Source organism: Pieris rapae, chromosome 24 (assembly GCF_905147795.1).
Source record: "Pieris rapae chromosome 24, ilPieRapa1.1, whole genome shotgun sequence".
In the NCBI taxonomy this organism is placed as follows: Eukaryota; Metazoa; Arthropoda; class Insecta; order Lepidoptera; family Pieridae; genus Pieris; species Pieris rapae.
In genome coordinates, this window is record NC_059532.1 from 4,757,732 (window position 1) to 4,777,966 (window position 20,235).

A 20,235-nucleotide genomic window follows, 5' to 3' on the forward strand; every position below is an offset into this window, starting at 1 on the left:
TTATTTCTTATGTTTAACTTGACTTAATGCAAAATGTAATCTAAAAACAATAAGTAGAGCTTTATTTTTTACTTTCATGTAAAAAAATCGCCGAATCGCTAGGGTTATATTCTACGAGATGCGAGTTACACAGCCGTGTAAGGAGAGCCAACGTATGTCGTAATGACGTAAAATATTGTATTCTCGGATTCTAGAAAGGTCTGAAATTCTGCAAATTCTCTTTTGCGTTTGCTACTATGGCCAATATAATTATAGACTTCTTTCCCAAATCGATCCAATGCTTTACACAATTTTTTAGAGGCTTAACTTACAGCTAATGCATAAGAATGACATGCACATTTCACAATTATGTCACTACAACAATTAGAATTAACTTAATCTTTGCATCTAAAATATTTTCAATTTTTAAATTTAATTCTCGCAAACTTTTACACAGCGTATTAAAAATATTTTCAGAAGCTTTTAAATTCACAGAGCATACAGCAACTATTGATTTTTACTGTAATATCAAATTTTTTTTTTAGTAAATAACCAATGAGCGCAGTAATCCTGCAGCCGGATCTCGCACTATTAATTTCTAGCATACTAGCCTTTCTTTGTTTTAACTGGTAAGTTAAGACAAAGTAACTCTAGTCTGACAGACAATCTCTATCCACTGGTAGAGAGTGGTAGCTCTTGATCTTTAGAGCACAGAAACCTTAACCTTTAGTTATTTGTAAAACAATAAGAAATTTTCTATCTTTTACACAATGAAATCATCATCATCCATGGCTATCCTTTTTATCTTCTTATGTAGCTTATGCATTTTAGTTTCATGCATAAAACTTGTGTGGACTTTCCCGACGCGAATTTATACATTAAATATGTATGTTTGTATATATATACTTATAATACATACTTGTACATATTATAAGTATATTCATATACATTGAATATATAAGAAAGATAAAAATATATGATAAAGTAACTGTAATTGCAAAATTTTATTGATTTAAATACTAAACTAAATAACGAATCATTTTATCATAAAGTATCAAGTTTATGTTAAGTCACTGAAGTAGTAGATAAAACGTTTAAGCAATGGATTAATTTATTGAAATAAAACAATTTATCATTTTAATATATACATAATTTTTTAATTTAACATCATTAAACATAGGACTAGATTTAATATCACTGTTAGGAATGTAGGTACTGCTACAAATGCCTTACTAAAAGTGGAATCGCTAATTTGACAGTTATCGATAGTATTATTTAATATTCTAAATTCAAAATTTAAAGGCATCGCGTCATATGGATGCATTTTAAATATTTCTTCTGTGGCCAACATTTTTGTATTGTTATGGAACAGAACGTTCAGTTGATGATTAAATGGACCATATATTGAGAACATTGGGTTATGGAACGGTTGATGTTTGCCAAAGAGTTGGTCTAATTTAGTGAAGACATTTGTAATCTCGTGTCTACGCATTTGTGTGAGATTCTTCGTTGCATATAAATGGCCAATGTTTGCCCAACTTATGTAGCAATATTTAGAGTTTTCTTCAGGACACAGTGGTACGATTTCTGGCTGTTCCGCGTGTAAAGCAAATAGTTCAGCTGAAAAAAAAGATTGATCAAATTGATTACTTCCCTTTTGTTGTTTAGAGTTGGTATAGCATTAGTATGTCTTAAAAGTAAATAACTAATATAATTTTAAAAACATACACTGTTGTTTCTAAATTGCAGTATCAACCTGAATATAAATATACTAACCTTGATATTGATTAAAGGTCTCCATACTAACAAAAGCTACATCACTATTTCCATGAACCAAAGACAACAGAGCTGCCTTTTCATTATCCTCATTTTGATAGCACGATTTTGTAAATTTATCTACTATTTTTACTTTTTTTTTACTAAAATTAAAGTTTTCAATTCCAGGCGCGCAAACTTCATCAAAATAGTGAAATATTTCATTACAAGTGATTTCTTTATTTAAATATTGAATAACAGAATGCCAAGCGAAGCCATCGTAACGCGGGAACGCGGCTCGTTTCCCGCGCAAATCGGCCATCTTGTTGATTTTGCCGCCCTTTTTGACGTATGCCACAACGGTGTTCATCTTTTCGACGATTGGTGTCACTTCGTATAGAATAGGGTTTAGGTTGAAATCTCTAAAAAAATACAATATAAATTGCGTTAGATAAAAATAAAGGTAACGAAAGCCTAAATTCTATTTTAAATCAGTCGCACGAACTTGTTATCATTTTTAGTTAGGGGGTTTAGTCCTTTGGAGAGGAATTGAAGTAACAGTCATTAATAAAAATACTAACCTAACCTAACCTCATATTAATTATAGGTTACGGCTCCGGCGCTACGGGAAATGCAGCCCTTCCACCCTTGCGAACCAAAGCGTAGGTATTTTATTCAAGCCTTAGTCGCTACGGCTTGCATTATGCCTGTGCTTTGTTACAGCGGGTGGGGGCTGCTCTTCCTTCGTAGTAAGAATTAGCTAATACAGAAAATCATAATAAAATAAACGCAGAAGCAAGCAGTAAACTCTGGCAAAATCTACATTCGTAATGACGGTTTGCGTTTATATATTTAAAAGGGATTTCTCCAACACGAAATTAGGTTTATTTCAATGTTGATTATTATATAACTTTAACATTAAAAAAGAGGGAATAATAGATAAATAAAAAAACAATTATTTTTTTTTTTCGATTTTTCATACTAAAAAACAATCGATTAATTAAAAAAACGTTTTTTATATAGAATGTCACATCTCTAGTAACCAATAGAAACGTAAAAATATCAAAACAAATTTAAATAATTAGACGCAACACCGGCAGAAAAAATTACACCAAATCACATGGACTTGACTTCCAATTAAGGTCCCCTAAACTCCTACATACTCAGTATCATCAAATTCGTGCGACAGATTTTAAAATCCAACCCAAAATAAATATTCCTAAATTACGTTTTTTGCGATAAATGTCTGAAAAAATTGCATTGATAATTTAAAAAAAAGTTGGTGTCAGCAATTTAAAGAAAACTATATGAAACTAAAATATAATAAATATTTAGAGAAATGAAAAATTTACAACTTTACGACAAAGTCTTTGAAAAAGTTTTTTTTCTTTAATAGTAATTATATCATTAAATTTGCTAAGTGAGTTAATTTTGTGAAAAAAAGCGGAATGTTTGTTTATAAATAAATATATTACCTTGTAGCACTCAACATCCAGTCGCTATCCACGGCTGTGACGTCACACTCCTGATTTTTGACAGCGGCCAAACACGCCTGCTCGTTTTCTCTCAAAATACACTGCAATGGCGGAGTAATTCCGTATACAGCGCCTGCTTCGCTCAACCAATCGCATTTATTTTTCGCTAACAGTGATGTTGTACACAGAGTGACGTGTCTAAAAATATTTTATAAATGGCAACATTAAACACTATCGTTTAATAGGAGCTCAACGCTTAAAACCTTCTTTGACTACTCTTTGATGGACTCTTTAATTTTTTACAAATATTATAAAATTAAAAACAAATTGTAAAAACCAATGTTCATAAAATATATCCAAGCATATTGTTGTTTTTATTTATTATATAATAGTTTTGTATACATTACTTTAAAATGTTTTGAGATACTAGGTTCATATACATGCCCATGTAACTGGTGTCTCGAATCAGATTAGACTTATAAATTGAATATTTAAATGTTTATAATAATTTTGCTAACATAGTTATAAGTATTACTATACTAAGAATATATGGACTTATTAATTGGTCAGAAATAAATGTTTTTTTTTAATAATTGTGATTTATGACTATAAAAATTAGCTCATAGGTTTTTTTTAAATTATATTATAATTGATGTTATATGATTGTATATGTACTATTAATGCAATAAAGGTCATATTATAGAAATAAGTATACTTCACCTTGGCGGATCGCATCCACTCTGACTGTACGCCTCCCGGAAGCCCCGGGCGCCGGCCAAATGGTCCAGCGGAGTCCTGGGCGGGTATAACGGAGTTGGGGCCTCGCGGACTTCAAGTAACGCGGATAAGGCCCCGTGCCAATGGCCGTCGAATAAGGCCCCGTCATTTAAAGAACTGATTAGATTAGTCACGGCGACGGAGGCTTTTCTGAAATTGTTTAACATACCTTTGTATTAAAAAAAGAAATATTTGTATGAGAAAATGTAATGTATTATCTGAGCTTATAGCTATATATTTAAAATTAAGAGAAATCAAATCTAGTGTTTGATCCGCCCCAAAAAAAAATATAATTCTTATCAATTATTCTTTTTGTAATTATATTATATGCCTTTAATTTTATTTCCTTAACACAATATTACACAAGACTTCATTACTGATATTGCTAACTTTTACTAATATTATTATTATTATTTTCTACTAAGTGTTAACATATTCTTTTTTGCGACTGAGGCGTTTTGAAAGTAAACGTTTTTTATTACCTTTTAGCGACGATGACCGGCCATGGGCGATTCAGCCATACACACGGCCTATTATTATCCTTTAAGGGCTGGTATGACCCATCACGACACAAGTATAGGAACTCTGATGATGAGGGAAAGGCACTGGAGTTCGAGTTCAGCTGGAATATAAATGTTAACTAGATTCAGAACCGAGAAAAACCAGTTTTTGAAGTGAAAGTACTTTAACACGCGTTGGAATAAAAAACCGTCACATTTTTCAGTTACGCGTCTCATTTTTCGTTACGCGCCATTATTTTCTTGTCCCTACCATTACCATTAATAACAGAAATATGTAATAACGATAAAAATGATAGTAATAATCTATTAAAATTAATGAAATTCTGTAATAATCTTAGTAGTAATGAGGTAAAACGTAATAATTGTATTATTTGTATTCATGTCTATAATAATAAATAACTTTTGTTAAACTTTATCTAATTGAACTACCTATTTGTACCCGTTAGGTTGTTTTAATTTTCTTTTAACAATTATTACTTTGTAGATTAAGGAAGTAGTTAATACTGTATTCTTGATTGTTATAAAATATATTATTAATTTAAAAAAAAAAACTTTATTTAACCAATTTCTGTAAAGTTACATAAACGAGATCATTTTCCGAAAAATAGGGTCATAAAGAAGTTTCACAGAAGTTTCAGGGTCAAACGACCTAATATCAACTGAATCCATGGACACCCAATGTCAGGGGGGTCGCGAGGTCATTGCCCCTTTTCCCTACGGGAGTCATACGTCTCGTATCTCCCATCGTAGGTTCGAAAAGGGTCTGAGAATGGAGATGGAAATTTATTTACAAGGCCGGCAACCGACTAAGATGCCCATGGGTTTCAAATTTCAATGACTGCCCTGTTGGGGCGTTTCGTTTCTTGTTTGCTAACTTACTAATAAATAATTCTCTTATAGAACAGGTGACTAACGAACATGAGGCTCACTTAATATCAGAGATACTGCCCATGGACAGTCACATTGCGAAAGGGGCTTTTGCGTTGTCAAAAATTTGTTACCAAATAATGGTAAGTATGGTTTTAATCTTATTTTGCCGCTTACCCCAAAATATGCCACGACGTCCCCCAACTCCCCCCACATGACGTCTCCTGCGCCATCAACTAGACACAATAATGCCCCACTTGCCCCCCAATATCGGTCGAGCGAGTCGCAAGCTGAATTTTCACAAGCGGCACACAGGGATGGGTATTTATGCTCTGAAAAGACAAAAGAAGACGTTGAGAGTTTCTTACCCTAATCTGACTTTGAATTCGAGGGCGGATTTTAATTTGTCATTAGCTATAGATATTGGACCGTCCAGATTCGTTGAGACGTACCGGGACCTTCTACGGGCCTTTTTGGTTGGGTACACCCCGACCAAACCACCCTGGTTTTATAGCTAAAGCCAATCCTCTTACGCATCACTTGTAATATTTTTTATACGATAAAAATAACTTACTAAGTTCAGCGTCTCTCACAGGATCCGGGAGCCAGGGTCCAGCTTTGCAAGCCTTTCCGAAGAATTCGGCGACAGATTTGATTCTGTTTTCGGTGAGAGACAGCTTCGGGTCGCATGACCTGGTGATTACTAGCGATTCGAGATACTGTTGATTAAAAAAAACAATAGGAGGTTTTCATTTTGAGTCCGAATATGATATATATGTATAAAGACTTCCAAAGACGTGTCAACAAATTTCTAGGAACTAAGAAATAGCTGCACATTTATCACAATCGGCTCAGGAGTTTTTAATTCACAAGCATTTTTGCAGGGGATAGACATATGTACTATACTGTCCCAAGCGAAACCAATAAGTGATATAAACGAATTAAAAAAAAGGTGTTTTACGTACAATAGCTTGACGTGACAAAGTAATAACATAACATTTATGAAATCATTGCATACTTTTATAAATAAAATTGAATCATGTTTATTGAAGGAAGAATTGAATCCTTGGACGCATAGGCCAATCGAGTGGGAGAGAGATAGATGCGGCGTAAGCGTACAATGAGCGTAACGGGACAATGAGTCATGCTTTTTCGATTATCTATCTATTATTATCGATTTATTAGACGTTATTACGTCATAAAACCTATATATTTTTGTAAAATTTTCACTCACCCCGGCTAATGTATCGGATAGCGGCCGAAGGTCATTGACCCCGTTACCAGGGTGACATAATGTAGTGTTCCGAAGTACTGATTCCAGGGACCAAGCACCTTCCACCACCAGACGACGATTTATCACCGCCACCACTGTACGCTCGTAGTCCTCTGAAATATTTCCAGTTTTTAGACTGTGGAACACACATTTCACAGTCCACTGCCTTGCAGTACACCAAGTCACATCTTAGGAAATTTAAGTAAACGTTAACTTACGAACTCTATGCCTCAACTCGTTTGTAACCAGTACATCAACATCAGCCCACTGAGCAGCTACAAGATCTTCAGGTGAGAAGGCGCCAAAGTCCACTGTGCCTTTGCTGATGCGACGGAGACAGTCCAACCTAGAAGATAATATCTGCAGTCTGGAGTCTTACCTTAAAGCTCGTATTATAAAAAAAAACTAATACAATACGGAAAACCAAAACAGATTAAATAGATAAACAATATATGTATATGAAACAGAAAACAAGTAAGTACTTTAAGGCTTGAACAGTGCTCAAATCGGTCAACTAGCCCTAGTTTAAATTAAATTGTTGGAAGAACTGTCGCTCATATGCATTTGAAAAAATATATATATTGTGGGTTGAAGCCTACTGTATCGATTGATAAAATCAAAAAAAAAAAAAGCAATACCAATTTCCCAAAAAAAAATTTACCATCGAACCGTAGATTAGACATAAATTACAAATTCGCTCCAAAACGGTTTATGCGATTTATTTTAATCTTACACGTATTATTAGATATAGCATATATTATTATTTTGATAAAAAAAAATTTGTATTAATTCGTTTCCTGGGCATGGAAAGTAATAAAAGGTAAATAAACTCAAGCGCAATGGGCTTCCCTCCGCAATTTCACACCCGCGAGCCCTGCATGCGGCTTGTCTTCAGTCCACCTCAACGCTTTGCGACGGGAGGACTATGCTTGTGTGTCGAAGCCAATAATAATTAAATATTTGCGTATTTTAGTTTTTACCCGCGGATTTTTTTAGAAATGCCAAAATATAAAAAGAAATATCAAGTGAGGCGAGGACATGAACTTCGAAAATTATTGTATGTTATAAGTATATGTATATAAGTAAATGTATATATCTAACCTAACCTAACCTACCCAAACAAAACTCAAATTTAGAGTTGTCAAGTTTCAAGTGCAACTTGTACAACCAAGTAAAATAAGTTGCTGAACCTGATACCTGATGGAATCTGAAAGTGGGTACTGGATCTCGAGGATGGTAAGCAGTAGACATACCGTCATTAAGCTCGTTGTAATCAGCTCAGCGAGACGATACTAGAAATGTGACTAAATGATCCTGATGATGGACTCCGAAGGTGGGTACTGGGTCTCGAGGATGGCAAGCAGTAAACATACCGTCATTGAGCTCGTTGTAATCAGCTCAGCGAGACGATACTAGAAATGTGACTATATGAACCTGATGATGGACTCCGAAGGTGGGTACAGAGTCTCGAGGATGATAAGCATTAGACATACCATCATTGAGCTCGTTGTAATCAGCTTAGCGAAACGATACTAGAAATGTGACTATATGAACCTGATGATGGACTCCGAAGGTGAGTAGTGGATCTCGAGGATGGTAAGCAGCAGACATACCGTCATTGAGCTCGTTGTAATCAGCTCAGCGAGACGATATAAGAAATTTGACTATATGAACCTGATAATGGTCTCCGAAGGTGGGGACCGGATCTCGAGGATGGTAAATAGTAGACATGCCGTCATTGAGCTCGTTGTAATCAGCTCAGCGAAACGATACTAGAAATGTGACTATATGAACCTGATGATGGACTCCGAAGGTGAGTAGTGGATCTCGAGGATGGTAAGCAGCAGACATACCGTCATTGAGCTCGTTGTAATCAGCTCAGCGAGACGATACTAGAAATGTGACTATATGAACCTGATGATGGACTCCGAAGGTGGATACTGAGTCTCGAGGATGGTAAACAGTAGACATACCGTCATTGAGCTCGTTGTAATCAGCTCAGCGAGACGATACTAGAAATGTGACTATATGAACCTGATGATGGACTCCGAAGGTGGGTACAGAGTCTCGAGGATGATAAGCATTAGACATACCATCATTGAGCTCGTTGTAATCAGCTTAGCGAAACGATACTAGAAATGTGACTATATGAACCTGATGATGGACTCCGAAGGTGAGTAGTGGATCTCGAGGATGGTAAGCAGCAGACATACCGTCATTGAGCTCGTTGTAATCAGCTCAGCGAGACGATACAAGAAATTTGACTATATGAACCTGATAATGGTCTCCGAAGGTGGGGACCGGATCTCGAGGATGGTAAGCAGTAGACATGCCGTCATTGAGCTCGTTGTAATCAGCTCAGCGAGACGATACTAGAAATGTGTTATATGAACCTGATGGTGGGCTCCGAAGGTGGGTACTGGGTCTGATTGACTTTGATATCATTTTCGGGCTTAGATATAACATGCTGCACTCGTAGGTTTCAGAACCAAGAAAAATATTTAAAATTTCAACTGGAAGACGAATCGTTGAAATTGAATATTTTTTCAATAAACTCAAAGAAATATAGTGGTATTATAGTAAATATTACCTAATATTTATTTAATATTAAATATTAATAAGTTCATATAGTCACATTTCTAGTATCGTCTCGCTGAGCTGATTACAACGAGCTCAATGATGGTATGTTTACTGCTTACCATCCTCGAGATCCAGTACCCACCTTCGGAGTCCATTATCAGGTTCATATAACACATTTCTAGTATCGTCTCGCTAAGCTGATTACAACGAGCTCAATGATGGTATGTCTACTGCTTACCATCCTCGAGATCCAGTACCCACCTTCGGAGTCTATCATCAGCTTCATATAGTCACATTTCTAGTATCGTCTCGCTGAGCTGATTACAACGAGCTCAATGACGGTATGTCTGCTGCTTACCATCCTCGAGATCCACTACTCACCTTCGGAGTCCATCATCAGGTTCATATAGTCACATTTCTAGTATCGTTTCGCTGAGCTGATTACAACGAGCTCAATGACGGTATGTCTGCTGCTTACCATCCTCGAGATCCACTACTCACCTTCGGAGTCCATCATCAGGTTCATATAGTCACATTTCTAGTATCGTTTCGCTGTGCTGATTACAAGGAGCTCAATGACGGTATGTCTACTGCTTACCATCCTCGAGATCCAGTACCCACCTTCGGAGTCCATTATCAGGTTCATATAGTCACATTTCTAGTATCGTCTCGCTGAGCTGATTACAACGAGCTCAATGACGGTATCTCTACTGCTTACCATCCTCGAGACCGAGTACCCACCTTCGGAGTCCATCATCAGGTTCATATAGTCACATTTCTTGTATCGTCTCGCTAAGCTGATTACAACGAGCTCAATGACGGTATGTCTGCTGCTTACCATCCTCGAGATCCACTACTCACCTTCGGAGTCCATCATCAGGTTCATATAGTCACATTTCTAGTATCGTTTCGCTGAGCTGATTACAACGAGCTCAATGACGGTATGTCTACTGCTTACCATCCTCGAGACCTAGTACCCACCTTCGGAGTCCATCATCAGGTTCATATAGTCACATTTCTTGTATCGTCTCGCTGAGCTGATTATAACGAGCTCAATGACGGTATGTCTGCTGCTTACCATCCTCGAGATCCACTACTCACCTTCGGAGTCCATCATCAGGTTCATATAGTCACATTTCTTGTATCGTCTCGTTGAGCTGATTACAACGAGCTCAATGACGGTATGTCTACTGCTTACCATCCTCGAGATCCAGTACCAACCATCAGAGTCCATCGTCAGCTGATGATGATGACTCGGTTTCGGTATTTTAGCAATACTGATATTAAAAAGTTTTAACCTCAGAACGAATTAAACATGTAAAAAAATCATGTATGTACTAGTTAAATAATTGGCAGCCACCATTTTTTCTAGACCAATATTTATTTATAAATTTTTATATTTAGCTAATAATTGGTTTCGTATTCACGTAGTTTTGTTAGACTATTCACTATTTTGTTAGACTAGATGGCGTTAGTAAATTATTGTTTGTAGTAGAGGTCAAATCCTCAAAGTCATCGGCGTATGTTAGAGTCTTAATAGAAAAAGATAGATAAAAATTTAACATAGCTGAAATTTAACATTTGAAACAACAAATAATACTTCATATTTAAAATTACAACTTAAACAAAATCAGAGTCTTCCCGCTTCTTCAAGTAATTCTTGACATGTTTTTTTTTTGGTGGAGATCAATATCCTGATAATGGATATTGATAAAACCCGAAACACGGACTACAGAACAAAAACAGGGATTTTAAGATACATTAACGACAGCAAATGGGGCTATCTATCCGCCCATTAAGAATAGCGTGTAAAAATAGCAAGTCTAGCTGACTGTAAATTAAAATATTTGCGAGAACCTACGAAAGAGGGCTAGACGGAAAAAAATAAGACGAAAAGTTGTAACGACGAAGCGACATCTCTATGATGGAACGGAACTTAAAAAAAAGTAAAAAAAATGTACATCGGTGTATAGATGTCGGTCAATAGATGTCTCTATCTTCAGATTTGTTGTCAAAATGAAACGCAATAAATTAATACATAATAATAATTTTAGGCACTCTAATTACTAAATTGAGCCTATATTACATTAGCTGACCCCGCAAACGTTGTTTTGCCATGTATATTATTTGTAGGAAACATTTTTTTAGGTCAATAAAATTAATTACTTTATGTAGGGAATTTAATTAATGTTTAGTAAAGTAAAGTAGAGAATATATTTTAAAATACAATTCTTACTAGTTATCTAAATATCAAAAATAATAATTCTTATTATAACTATCAATTATGGCAGTTGAAAAAAAATAATCTCTTAGCGCAGTAGTGTACAATGTTCTTGGTTAGTCCGTCTTTAGCCAACACAAATAAACTGGATGGTTTTCCCACGCGAGAACACGTGTTTATTTATATGAGATCACTTAATTAACTAATAGTTAAAACTGTCTGTATCAGTTATTAATAAAATATTAAAAAATAATTATTGCACTGGAAATTAATAATAAATTCACGATGAGAGTAAAATTAACTAAATAGATGCACAGAAAATTTAAAATAATACGAATAAGTCACTGCTACGAACGACACACAGGTGAAACCAAAAAAAATAGCCGAAATCTGTATATTGTAAGTAATGTAAACAAGTCAAGACTGTCATCGGAACATGGGCTTAAAACTGTCAAAGTTATATTAAATTGTGAAATATAATTTTAAAAAAATACCTATCGGTTCCTAGAACACACTCAACGCCCGAAGATTCTTCATCCAAGATGGGGCAGAACTTTGTACCACGTTTGTATGCACCACGCCCTTCCACTATACATAGTCGTACTGAAACAAAAGTATTTCTATATATTACTCATTCAATTCGATCACGACCTTAGAGTTGAAAGGCCCACGTTCATACATAGCACCACATCATACCACATCATGAGCACACCCCATATACACACCATCACGTACATACCCACACTTTTATATCATCACACAACACAACTAATTTAGGCTTAGTTAAATAAATTATATCACAATTAGTCTAATGTATTAAATAATTTTTGTTTGTTCACTTTTATAAATCTTTTTGTTGTTAAATGTATCATGTATTCAATCTTTGGCTATATTCTCAGTGCATTTGTTTGTAATTACATATATATAATTTATGTTAGCTGTAGGAGTACTTAATAAATAAATAAATAGTAAAAACACTTTAAAAAATATTATTTACATGTAGCTTTGTGGCAACCCTAACGTGGAGCGTTTGAACCCCTGTATTTGTAGGCTCTTTATTTCCGTAATGAAGAATATATTTTAAACAAGTATATCATAATATGATTAATTATTACATAACATGTGCAAAGCATTATTAATAAACTATTGCTATTCTATTTATCCAATTTATATTCCAATCATAATTAGTAATTTCAATGTCAAAAATTATAATTAATAAATTAATTAAAAAATAATCAACATAGTAAATCATTCCTCTCTACGGGTAAACCCCTTCTCCATTTTGCTACACATCTATCTGTTTTTTGCTTTAGTGATCCAGATTTCACCACATTGTCTTTTTAATAAAAATCCAAGGAATTTGAGGAGATATTTCAGGAAACGGTGCCTCTAGGGAAAAAAGGTTGAATATGACTCTATAAATTCATTGAATTCATTGGCTTAGAAATTGAAATGAAGACAAGAAATTATATTTACCATAAGTCACGAAGATACAATATAATAACGCTTATTTGAATAATAAATGTTATAACCGCGTGTTATATAACTCATTGAAATTAATATCCTTTTTTGTTGCCTCACTCGAATAATTACGAAATTTTATACGAGCCCCGAATTGGTAGTATATTGATTAACATACGTACATTATTAAAAATACGTAGGCCATTGATGCTATCAATAACTGACTCGAGTATGCCCATGCAACAGTTTTTTTTTTTACATATTTAAAAATCTATAGCCGCTTTCCCCACCGATGAAAAGGTCATCTTCATATAACATTTTTTTCTTCTTATCATCTAAGCTTTGCAACCCAATAGGTCTCCGCGACGCTCGAATAAATCCCCATTTAGCATCGTGGGCTCCCCTACTATAGATTAGGGTAGACGATTGAGATTACGAATATTTTTTTTGAATTCTTTTATGTTATGTAGAGTCATGAAAGAATTTCAGTTATGTAAAAATAAACTTTAAAATGTTCCTCAAATTGTGGTTTACCTTGTATTAAACTTTTTGAATTTATTTTACCAATATTTAATTTTTATATTTTACGGTTTGCACTATTTTCTATACTAGACGAACTATTTTACATCGGGGCTCGTAATAAAAAATAAAAAAATCTAATGCTTAACAATTATTCTTATTTTAACCTTTAATTTTATTTTATTTACTTCACACCATATTACACAAGACTTTATTACCGAAATTGCTAACTTTCAATAATACTATTATTATCATTTCCTACTGAGTGTTAATATATTCTTTTTTTTGCGACTGAGGCGCAAACTAGCTGATGTGGTCTCTGGCAGAATGACCAGCGCTGTGGAACACTCTGCTCCTCAGCATAATGCAGGGCCATTTACAGCCACAGCACACTCGCATTACATGCTTGAGACGAACCGAATGGGAAAAGGAAAAAAATTATATACCTCTAATATCTTTTATTAAATTTTTTCTTTTTGATTACTGCTATGTTTTGTATTTATGTATGTGTGTTTTGTTTGTAATAAATAATATGTGTCTAATACAAATTAGGGCAGAGCTGTATTGTGGCTGTGGACTTTAACTCGGTCGTTAATTCAATTTCTGGTTGTTCAATGAACTGTCTATGAACGCATTTAATACTGGCTCGTACGATGAAGGAGAACATCTTAAAAAAATCCACTTTGTACGCAGAATGGTCACCTAACATCCTAGTAAAATTATTACGACACAGAAAACATGACATCATCTAAAATAAAATAGTTGCAGCACACTTCTAGAAAAATCGCTCTTCCATATTTCTTTGCCAGACTCCTAAGTAAATAAACGATTTTTTTTTAATTAAACGTACAATTTGTATACAATATTATAAATTAGAGGATTATGTTCAAGATATGAATGCTTGGAGACATGCTGATCCTGATCCATAGGACAATCATAGAGCCTTGACAAAAACAATTGGTGGCTGATCCAATTTTACATATTTTTATTATTGTAATTATTTTATTTTTATCTCACACACTATTTTAGTGTTATTATTTATAAGTCCTTAAAGTATAATATTCTACGGTTTTGATATTTGTAAATATGTGAGGAACATGTATACTAACAATACAATAATAGACCTGTATAGTACATAGTTTTGTTCTAGGAGTACATTGTATTCACATATAATTATTTAACTAATGTATACAAATATAGTAAATTCTATTTTAAAAGTGTAAGTGTGGAGTTTCTCGTCCATTCTTCTCCACTCGAAACTACCTTTTGTAAGGGGCAATTAGAATCATTTTTATATTTTATTCAACGTCAAAAGTGTCATTTTGGTGGTTTTATTGTAATAAATGATTTCAAACAAGCTCGAGCTCCAAGTGGCTGATTGGCAAACAAGATGGACGATGTCTTGGAAGCCTACTCACTTTGGGTCCTTACAACAACGGAGTATCTTAATCATTCCGTGACTAGATTTCTCGGCATATGTCTTTAGGATATATCCCTTAACAGTTTGTAGCGGATTGAGCTCTTGGCGTTGCATAGAGATGGGGCACTGCATCTTCTAACGCATTTACTATGGAGAGAGTTAGAAGTTGTTCAGACTACCTGCAGCTGAGTTTCATCATCGGACGTTAGAATACAAAATTCCACCCGTATCAATTCAACGCCCATCATTCTTGTCACTGGCAACCCCCTTGGAATTGAGTGTTGATTACATGTTGTATATAAAAAATTGGTGCACTGGTGTGAGAACGCATAACAAGGCTGCTTCATTAGCTGATCATACTCCTGTTACAAAGTAGTCCAATCTGATATTGACCTAGCGATGGCACGCAATTTATTAACACCCTGTTTCTTCTCGTGCTAGACTAATTGATGTGTTTATTTATAGTTCATAATTGCACAGGTAAAATAGATTTGTTATTCAAACACATAATAACAAATTTTATTTATTTAAAAAATATAGTTTAGCTGGCGACAGGTGAACCCAGAGCCGAGGTGAATACAGCAAAAATACAGACTAATTTATAATTATTTAATTTCATTATTATTACTATTGCAATAACTGTATATTGTAGTATTGGAGATATTGGAGATGTTTAAAGTAAACATTCGCTAAATTAGTTTATATTTTATAAATAAGCAATCGATAGAGATATATAGATTTCTTTAAAGATTGAAATGTAACCGAAACTTGAGAACAAACAGCTGGTTATTCATCTTCTTTAATTTCTCTTCTTATTCAGTCTTATTCAAGGTCACCTTATTTTTATTTGCGCATCCGCTGCCCTAAATAGTTGCAGGGGTATGTGGACTCGACCCACACCAAAATCTCTGCTATTCAGAGAGTGGGTGAATAATACCCACTAAAACCTTCTCGAGAAGTTTATACAAAGCCGAATTCCAGAGACTCCGGGTACGCTGTCGCTTCTACCGGGACCTCAACGGCATTTTACACTCAAAAACCTTCGGTCCAGTATACACTACATAGGAGGAGAGGATAAGCATATCTTTTTCTATTTACTCCCCGTCTTCTACCCCTAGAATTCGTCCTAAAGCGCTCCCACTCTCCTTCTGTAGCATTATATGCTCACAGAAGGATACTCCGCTCTCTGGTAACTGCCGACCATTTTATGTACAACACAAGGCAAAGCAAGGTTTTAACCCACCACAGAACGAAGATTATGACGTAACTCAGACCACTGTGGACAATCCTCCAACGTATAATTCAACTTGACCTTGTTGAAGTTATAGGTAATTTTTCGCTCTTTTTGAGTACCATTGTTTGTTGATCTTGGAAATAATTAAAATAAATGTAGTTGCTGTTTGGTTCCTGACATAAAAAGTTTGACCTTTACACGAACTTAATATAATAACGAGTTTTATCGAGTGAAGGTCAGTTAAATTTTCGGTTAAAGTCATAATTTATTGAATCTTATATCTTTAAACGAGCAAATCTTGTTATATATATCAGGGTGGAGGGTTTCAGGGGTGATAAATCGATCTAGCTAGAATATTCTAATAGAATCATTTCTAGAAAATGTCATTTTATTCGTGTGTGTCATTGTACTCTTTTTTTGACTGCTGGGGATTTTAATATACCAATATGTACTGTTTCAGTAATAGCAAGCGACACGCGCTAACGTGTGCTAACTGATATAGTGTCGTGAATGACACGTGTTATTGATTACGAAGTGGTGGAGGCCTGATGACCTGTAACACAGGTGCACAACCTTTAACAGGCATCAGTCTCACTTAAGCAATAGCAGTGGTCCAAAGAAGAATGACAATTATTGTATATGTTTTTGTGAGAAAATAAAAAAAATATATTATTATTATTATTATTATATACATATATATATATCTTCTAGGAATTCTTAAATTATATTAAACGAGCCGGCGGTATCACTTAACATCAAGTGAGCCTCCTGCCAGTTTGGCCCTGTTCTATAAAAAATCATTCATAGGTGATTTTTAAGGTACATTTATTGCACATGAGGGACCGAGGGCGGAACTAGAATTCAGGTTGGGGGAGGGGTCACACGGTCAGTTTGCCAAAAGAATATGTTTGCGAGGAGTAAGGTATTCTGTACATACATATAAAGGAGGATCTTCCATCAATGTAAACACTAACTATCTCAGAGGCCCGCCTATTATTTTTTATATGTTATCTTGCTCTTTGGATTATGGATTTTCACAGCTCAGCTGCGACTGTTTTAGCAGGATTTTTTGGGTCCACGACAACGCAAGGGCATCTCCTACGAGACTCGCACCTCGTGTCGTATCTGGCTTAGGTCTTAGGCCTCCAGTAACTGAATCGAACAGTTGTATGTATTCGCGGCCGGAAGAAGTTCTTCAGCGCGTTTCATGGTTCATCATAGCATCGATGTGCAAGCGTAGGTGTTGCTAAAGTTGTTAACAATAAAATGTCAAAATCAAAATCTATTTCGTAAAAATATCAAAAATTTATGATACAGTGAGTGTTTTTATCACCGCCTCATCCGGCCATGATTGGATAAGGTAAATAGTTTCTTCAACGTCTTATTTTATCTTCTTCTCAGAATGTGGTGGTGCTTCATGTGGTGCTGGTGATGAAGGTCGTGTTACCTGTTTCTGCTACCGTGCTTGTGATATCTCTCCAATTTGTTTAGGCTGTAGCTTTCCTTAGAGAGGTAGTTATAAGGAGTCCCATGAGAATCTTGACACACCAGTGGGTTGGCGATCTTCTCCGCGGCCTTTTGACTTCTTTTCCTTTTTTGTAGCATATTGTTGAGTCTCGAAGGCTCTAGCGTAGTCCATATGTTTAAGAGATTCTTTTAACATAATATAAGGATAAAAATGTCGGAATAATAAATCTATTAATCCTAAGCTTTGTTTTATATTACGATTACCTGGTAAACCTATCAGGTATTTCCCCGCGTACTTTGGGTTTCTCAAGACAGGTTTAATGTATGACGTGAACTTGGTGTGTTTTTGTAATTTACCGAGAAATCGTTGTCTAAATTACATAGAGTAATGTTAGCATTGTGGTTAGACTTTTGACCTTGAGGAAGGCCGGCAGACGCTAATATTTCTTTAAGAATCTGTTTCTTTAGCTTTTTAACGCGATTTAACAGGAAAAAGTTAAACAGACCTATCGACTTTATTGAAGTTATAATTTCTTTATCAACGATGTGATTTGAAAGTCTATGAAATGAAAAAGTGTATTATTTTAATTAATTAAAAATATGAATGAAATGAATTGAATGATTGTTTAATTAAATAACAGATGTGCCAAACATTAAATTAATTTATTTTAATTTGAAAGTTAGATGAAATGAGATGAGAATTACTTTAGTTTTTATCTACATTTAAGATTGATATTAAACTAAATAATTACATTCGTTTCATTATCTTGAAACCAAAATGTTTGAAGTTTTCACTTCTATCACGTGTGAATTACTCACATACTTCTCTTTATAACTAAGCTATGTGATATAATAAAACCTAAACGGATTCCTTATTATTTGGTACTTATATTAAAAAAATACCTACATTATTTAAGTAATATTAAAGGTAGTCACGCTAGAACTTAGCCAGAATACCACAGATTAATTGCCTAGAAAACATTGTTACACTTTTATCATTCCATAATACAAAGAAATAAAAATTGAATTAAAGAAAAGAAGCTTTGTTAAGTGCCTATATGAAACCTAATCCGGTATTTTTATTTTTTGTATCATTATGGTTTACCATAATTGTCATGTATTTAGAAAAGATTTTAACATGTAAGTACGTTTATGGCATTATGTGTGTGGGTGGGTTATTAGCATGATATTTAACGAGGGATATATCGGTGAACACTACTACAATTGTTACGAATAATTTAAAAGATTATAGGTATAGATTTCAGAGAATTCTTGTATAAATAATAGTACCTAGTTAATAATTAATGTATTAACTACTATGATTTATACATTTTAATGGAAATTAAAGGCTTTTTTTTTTAATCACTTGCGAGATTATATAATAACGTAAAATATTTTTATTAATTACAATAAAATGCGTCTAATATAAGTTAAGCGGACATTCTCAATCAATTAAACATAAAATATCCGGACAAAAGGCATTTATAGATTACTTCCGCTATTTACCTTTTTAAATTGTCTATGCTATTCTGACATTATAACTATAATTATAGTTTAATTGGCGTCTAAAAATTAAATATCAGTAATTTCCCGTATTTAAAAGTAAATACAATTTTTATTTTTTATTTTAAATCTGTCACCTTTCGCGTGCTTCCAGCAATGTCGATTGACATTGTAAAATTGTGATAAATAAAACGATTATAAAATCGTTTAGTTATGGTTTTTTTATTAGATAAAACACTGTAATAGTCTGTGGTACTTTTTTTTTCTAATTCATAAACGTACCTACTATATTTGCCCTTAATATTCTTAAATAAAAAAATATGATGTTTTTCAAATATTAAAATTATATATTTATATTTTATATAATAATAACACTTACAATTTCCATTATGTCCTGATCCAACTCCTTGCAAACACACAATTTTAAGTAGAGAGCACAGTATCAAAACCTTTAGCCCCTGCATTGTTCCCGCCAAAAACGTATGACGTTTAATTCTATCTCGATGTCAACACGACATCTTACACTAAGCACTTTGACGGACTGATGCGTCAAGGTAAACAAGATGTAAATATACTGGGAAAATAAAACCAGCGCGATCGAATTGGCCGAAACATTCGCAAGAATTGATTTAAATTCAAAACCGGATAGACGCAATGTTAATAATCTTGGAGAAGGTCGAATTATGAATAGTTTAAGTGTGAGATGGTGTTGCGTATTTTCCTGTAGGTGGAATAAAAACCTTGCATCGCAGATATTAATTTTGTCTTTGGCACCTTTGTTTGTTTATTTAGTATTAATTTAGTTAACGATGGTTATATAATATAAATATAAGTTAACGGACATTTTTCATTGTACAGCAGACACAAGTTCTAGTGCCTGTAGTAGTTAGTTAATTACTGGTATTTTTTATGTAATTTTATTTTCCTAATGAATTTCGCATGTAATTTTTATTCACTAATTATGCACTCTTGGCAATTTAGGGATAACTGATAGGATGACTGTTAGGACAGAAGTGTTAAATTTTTTAATTTATATAAACTTAAAAATGGAGTTTCACAACAGGCAACAATATTTTAAGGTTTTAATTAACATTCGCTCTTACGGCGAGGCCGAGTCCTAAAAGGTTGTAGCGAACTAATTAAGTATAAATTAAGAATAACAGTGTTCACTAGATAAACAGTA

General features: G+C 34.2%; 1 protein-coding gene across 1 annotated transcript; it reads right to left on the reverse strand.

The window, feature by feature from the left end:
- Positions 1 to 1,065: 1,065 nt before the first annotated feature.
- Positions 1,066 to 19,660, reverse strand: LOC111000765 (transferrin). The gene is made up of 11 exons (XM_022270328.2): positions 19,432 to 19,660; positions 11,943 to 12,051; positions 6,866 to 6,993; positions 6,609 to 6,760; positions 5,949 to 6,093; positions 5,552 to 5,706; positions 4,469 to 4,608; positions 3,930 to 4,136; positions 3,210 to 3,407; positions 1,756 to 2,156; positions 1,066 to 1,599 (listed from the first exon to the last, which is right to left on the reverse strand). The coding sequence occupies exons 1-11, from the start codon at positions 19,514 to 19,516 to the stop codon at positions 1,136 to 1,138; spliced, it is 2,184 nt and encodes a 727-aa protein (XP_022126020.2). The 5' UTR covers positions 19,517 to 19,660; the 3' UTR covers positions 1,066 to 1,135.
- Between the last annotated feature and the right edge of the window lie 575 nt (positions 19,661 to 20,235).

What these genes read in the sequence shown, in the direction of transcription:
- LOC111000765 (XM_022270328.2), bottom strand. Translation starts at nt 19,516, where the DNA reads ATGCAGGGGCTAAAGGTTTTGATACTGTGCTCTCTACTTAAAATTGTG. An exon ending in CGAGTTGAGGCATAGAGTTC is followed by an intron (nt 6,761 to 6,865) that starts GTAAGTTAACGT and finishes GAAATATTTCAG; the next exon opens with AGGACTACGAGCGTACAGTG. An exon ending in ACGTCGTGGCATATTTTGGG is followed by an intron (nt 4,609 to 5,551) that starts GTAAGCGGCAAA and finishes TTTATATTCCAG; the next exon opens with CTGAACTCGAACTCCAGTGC.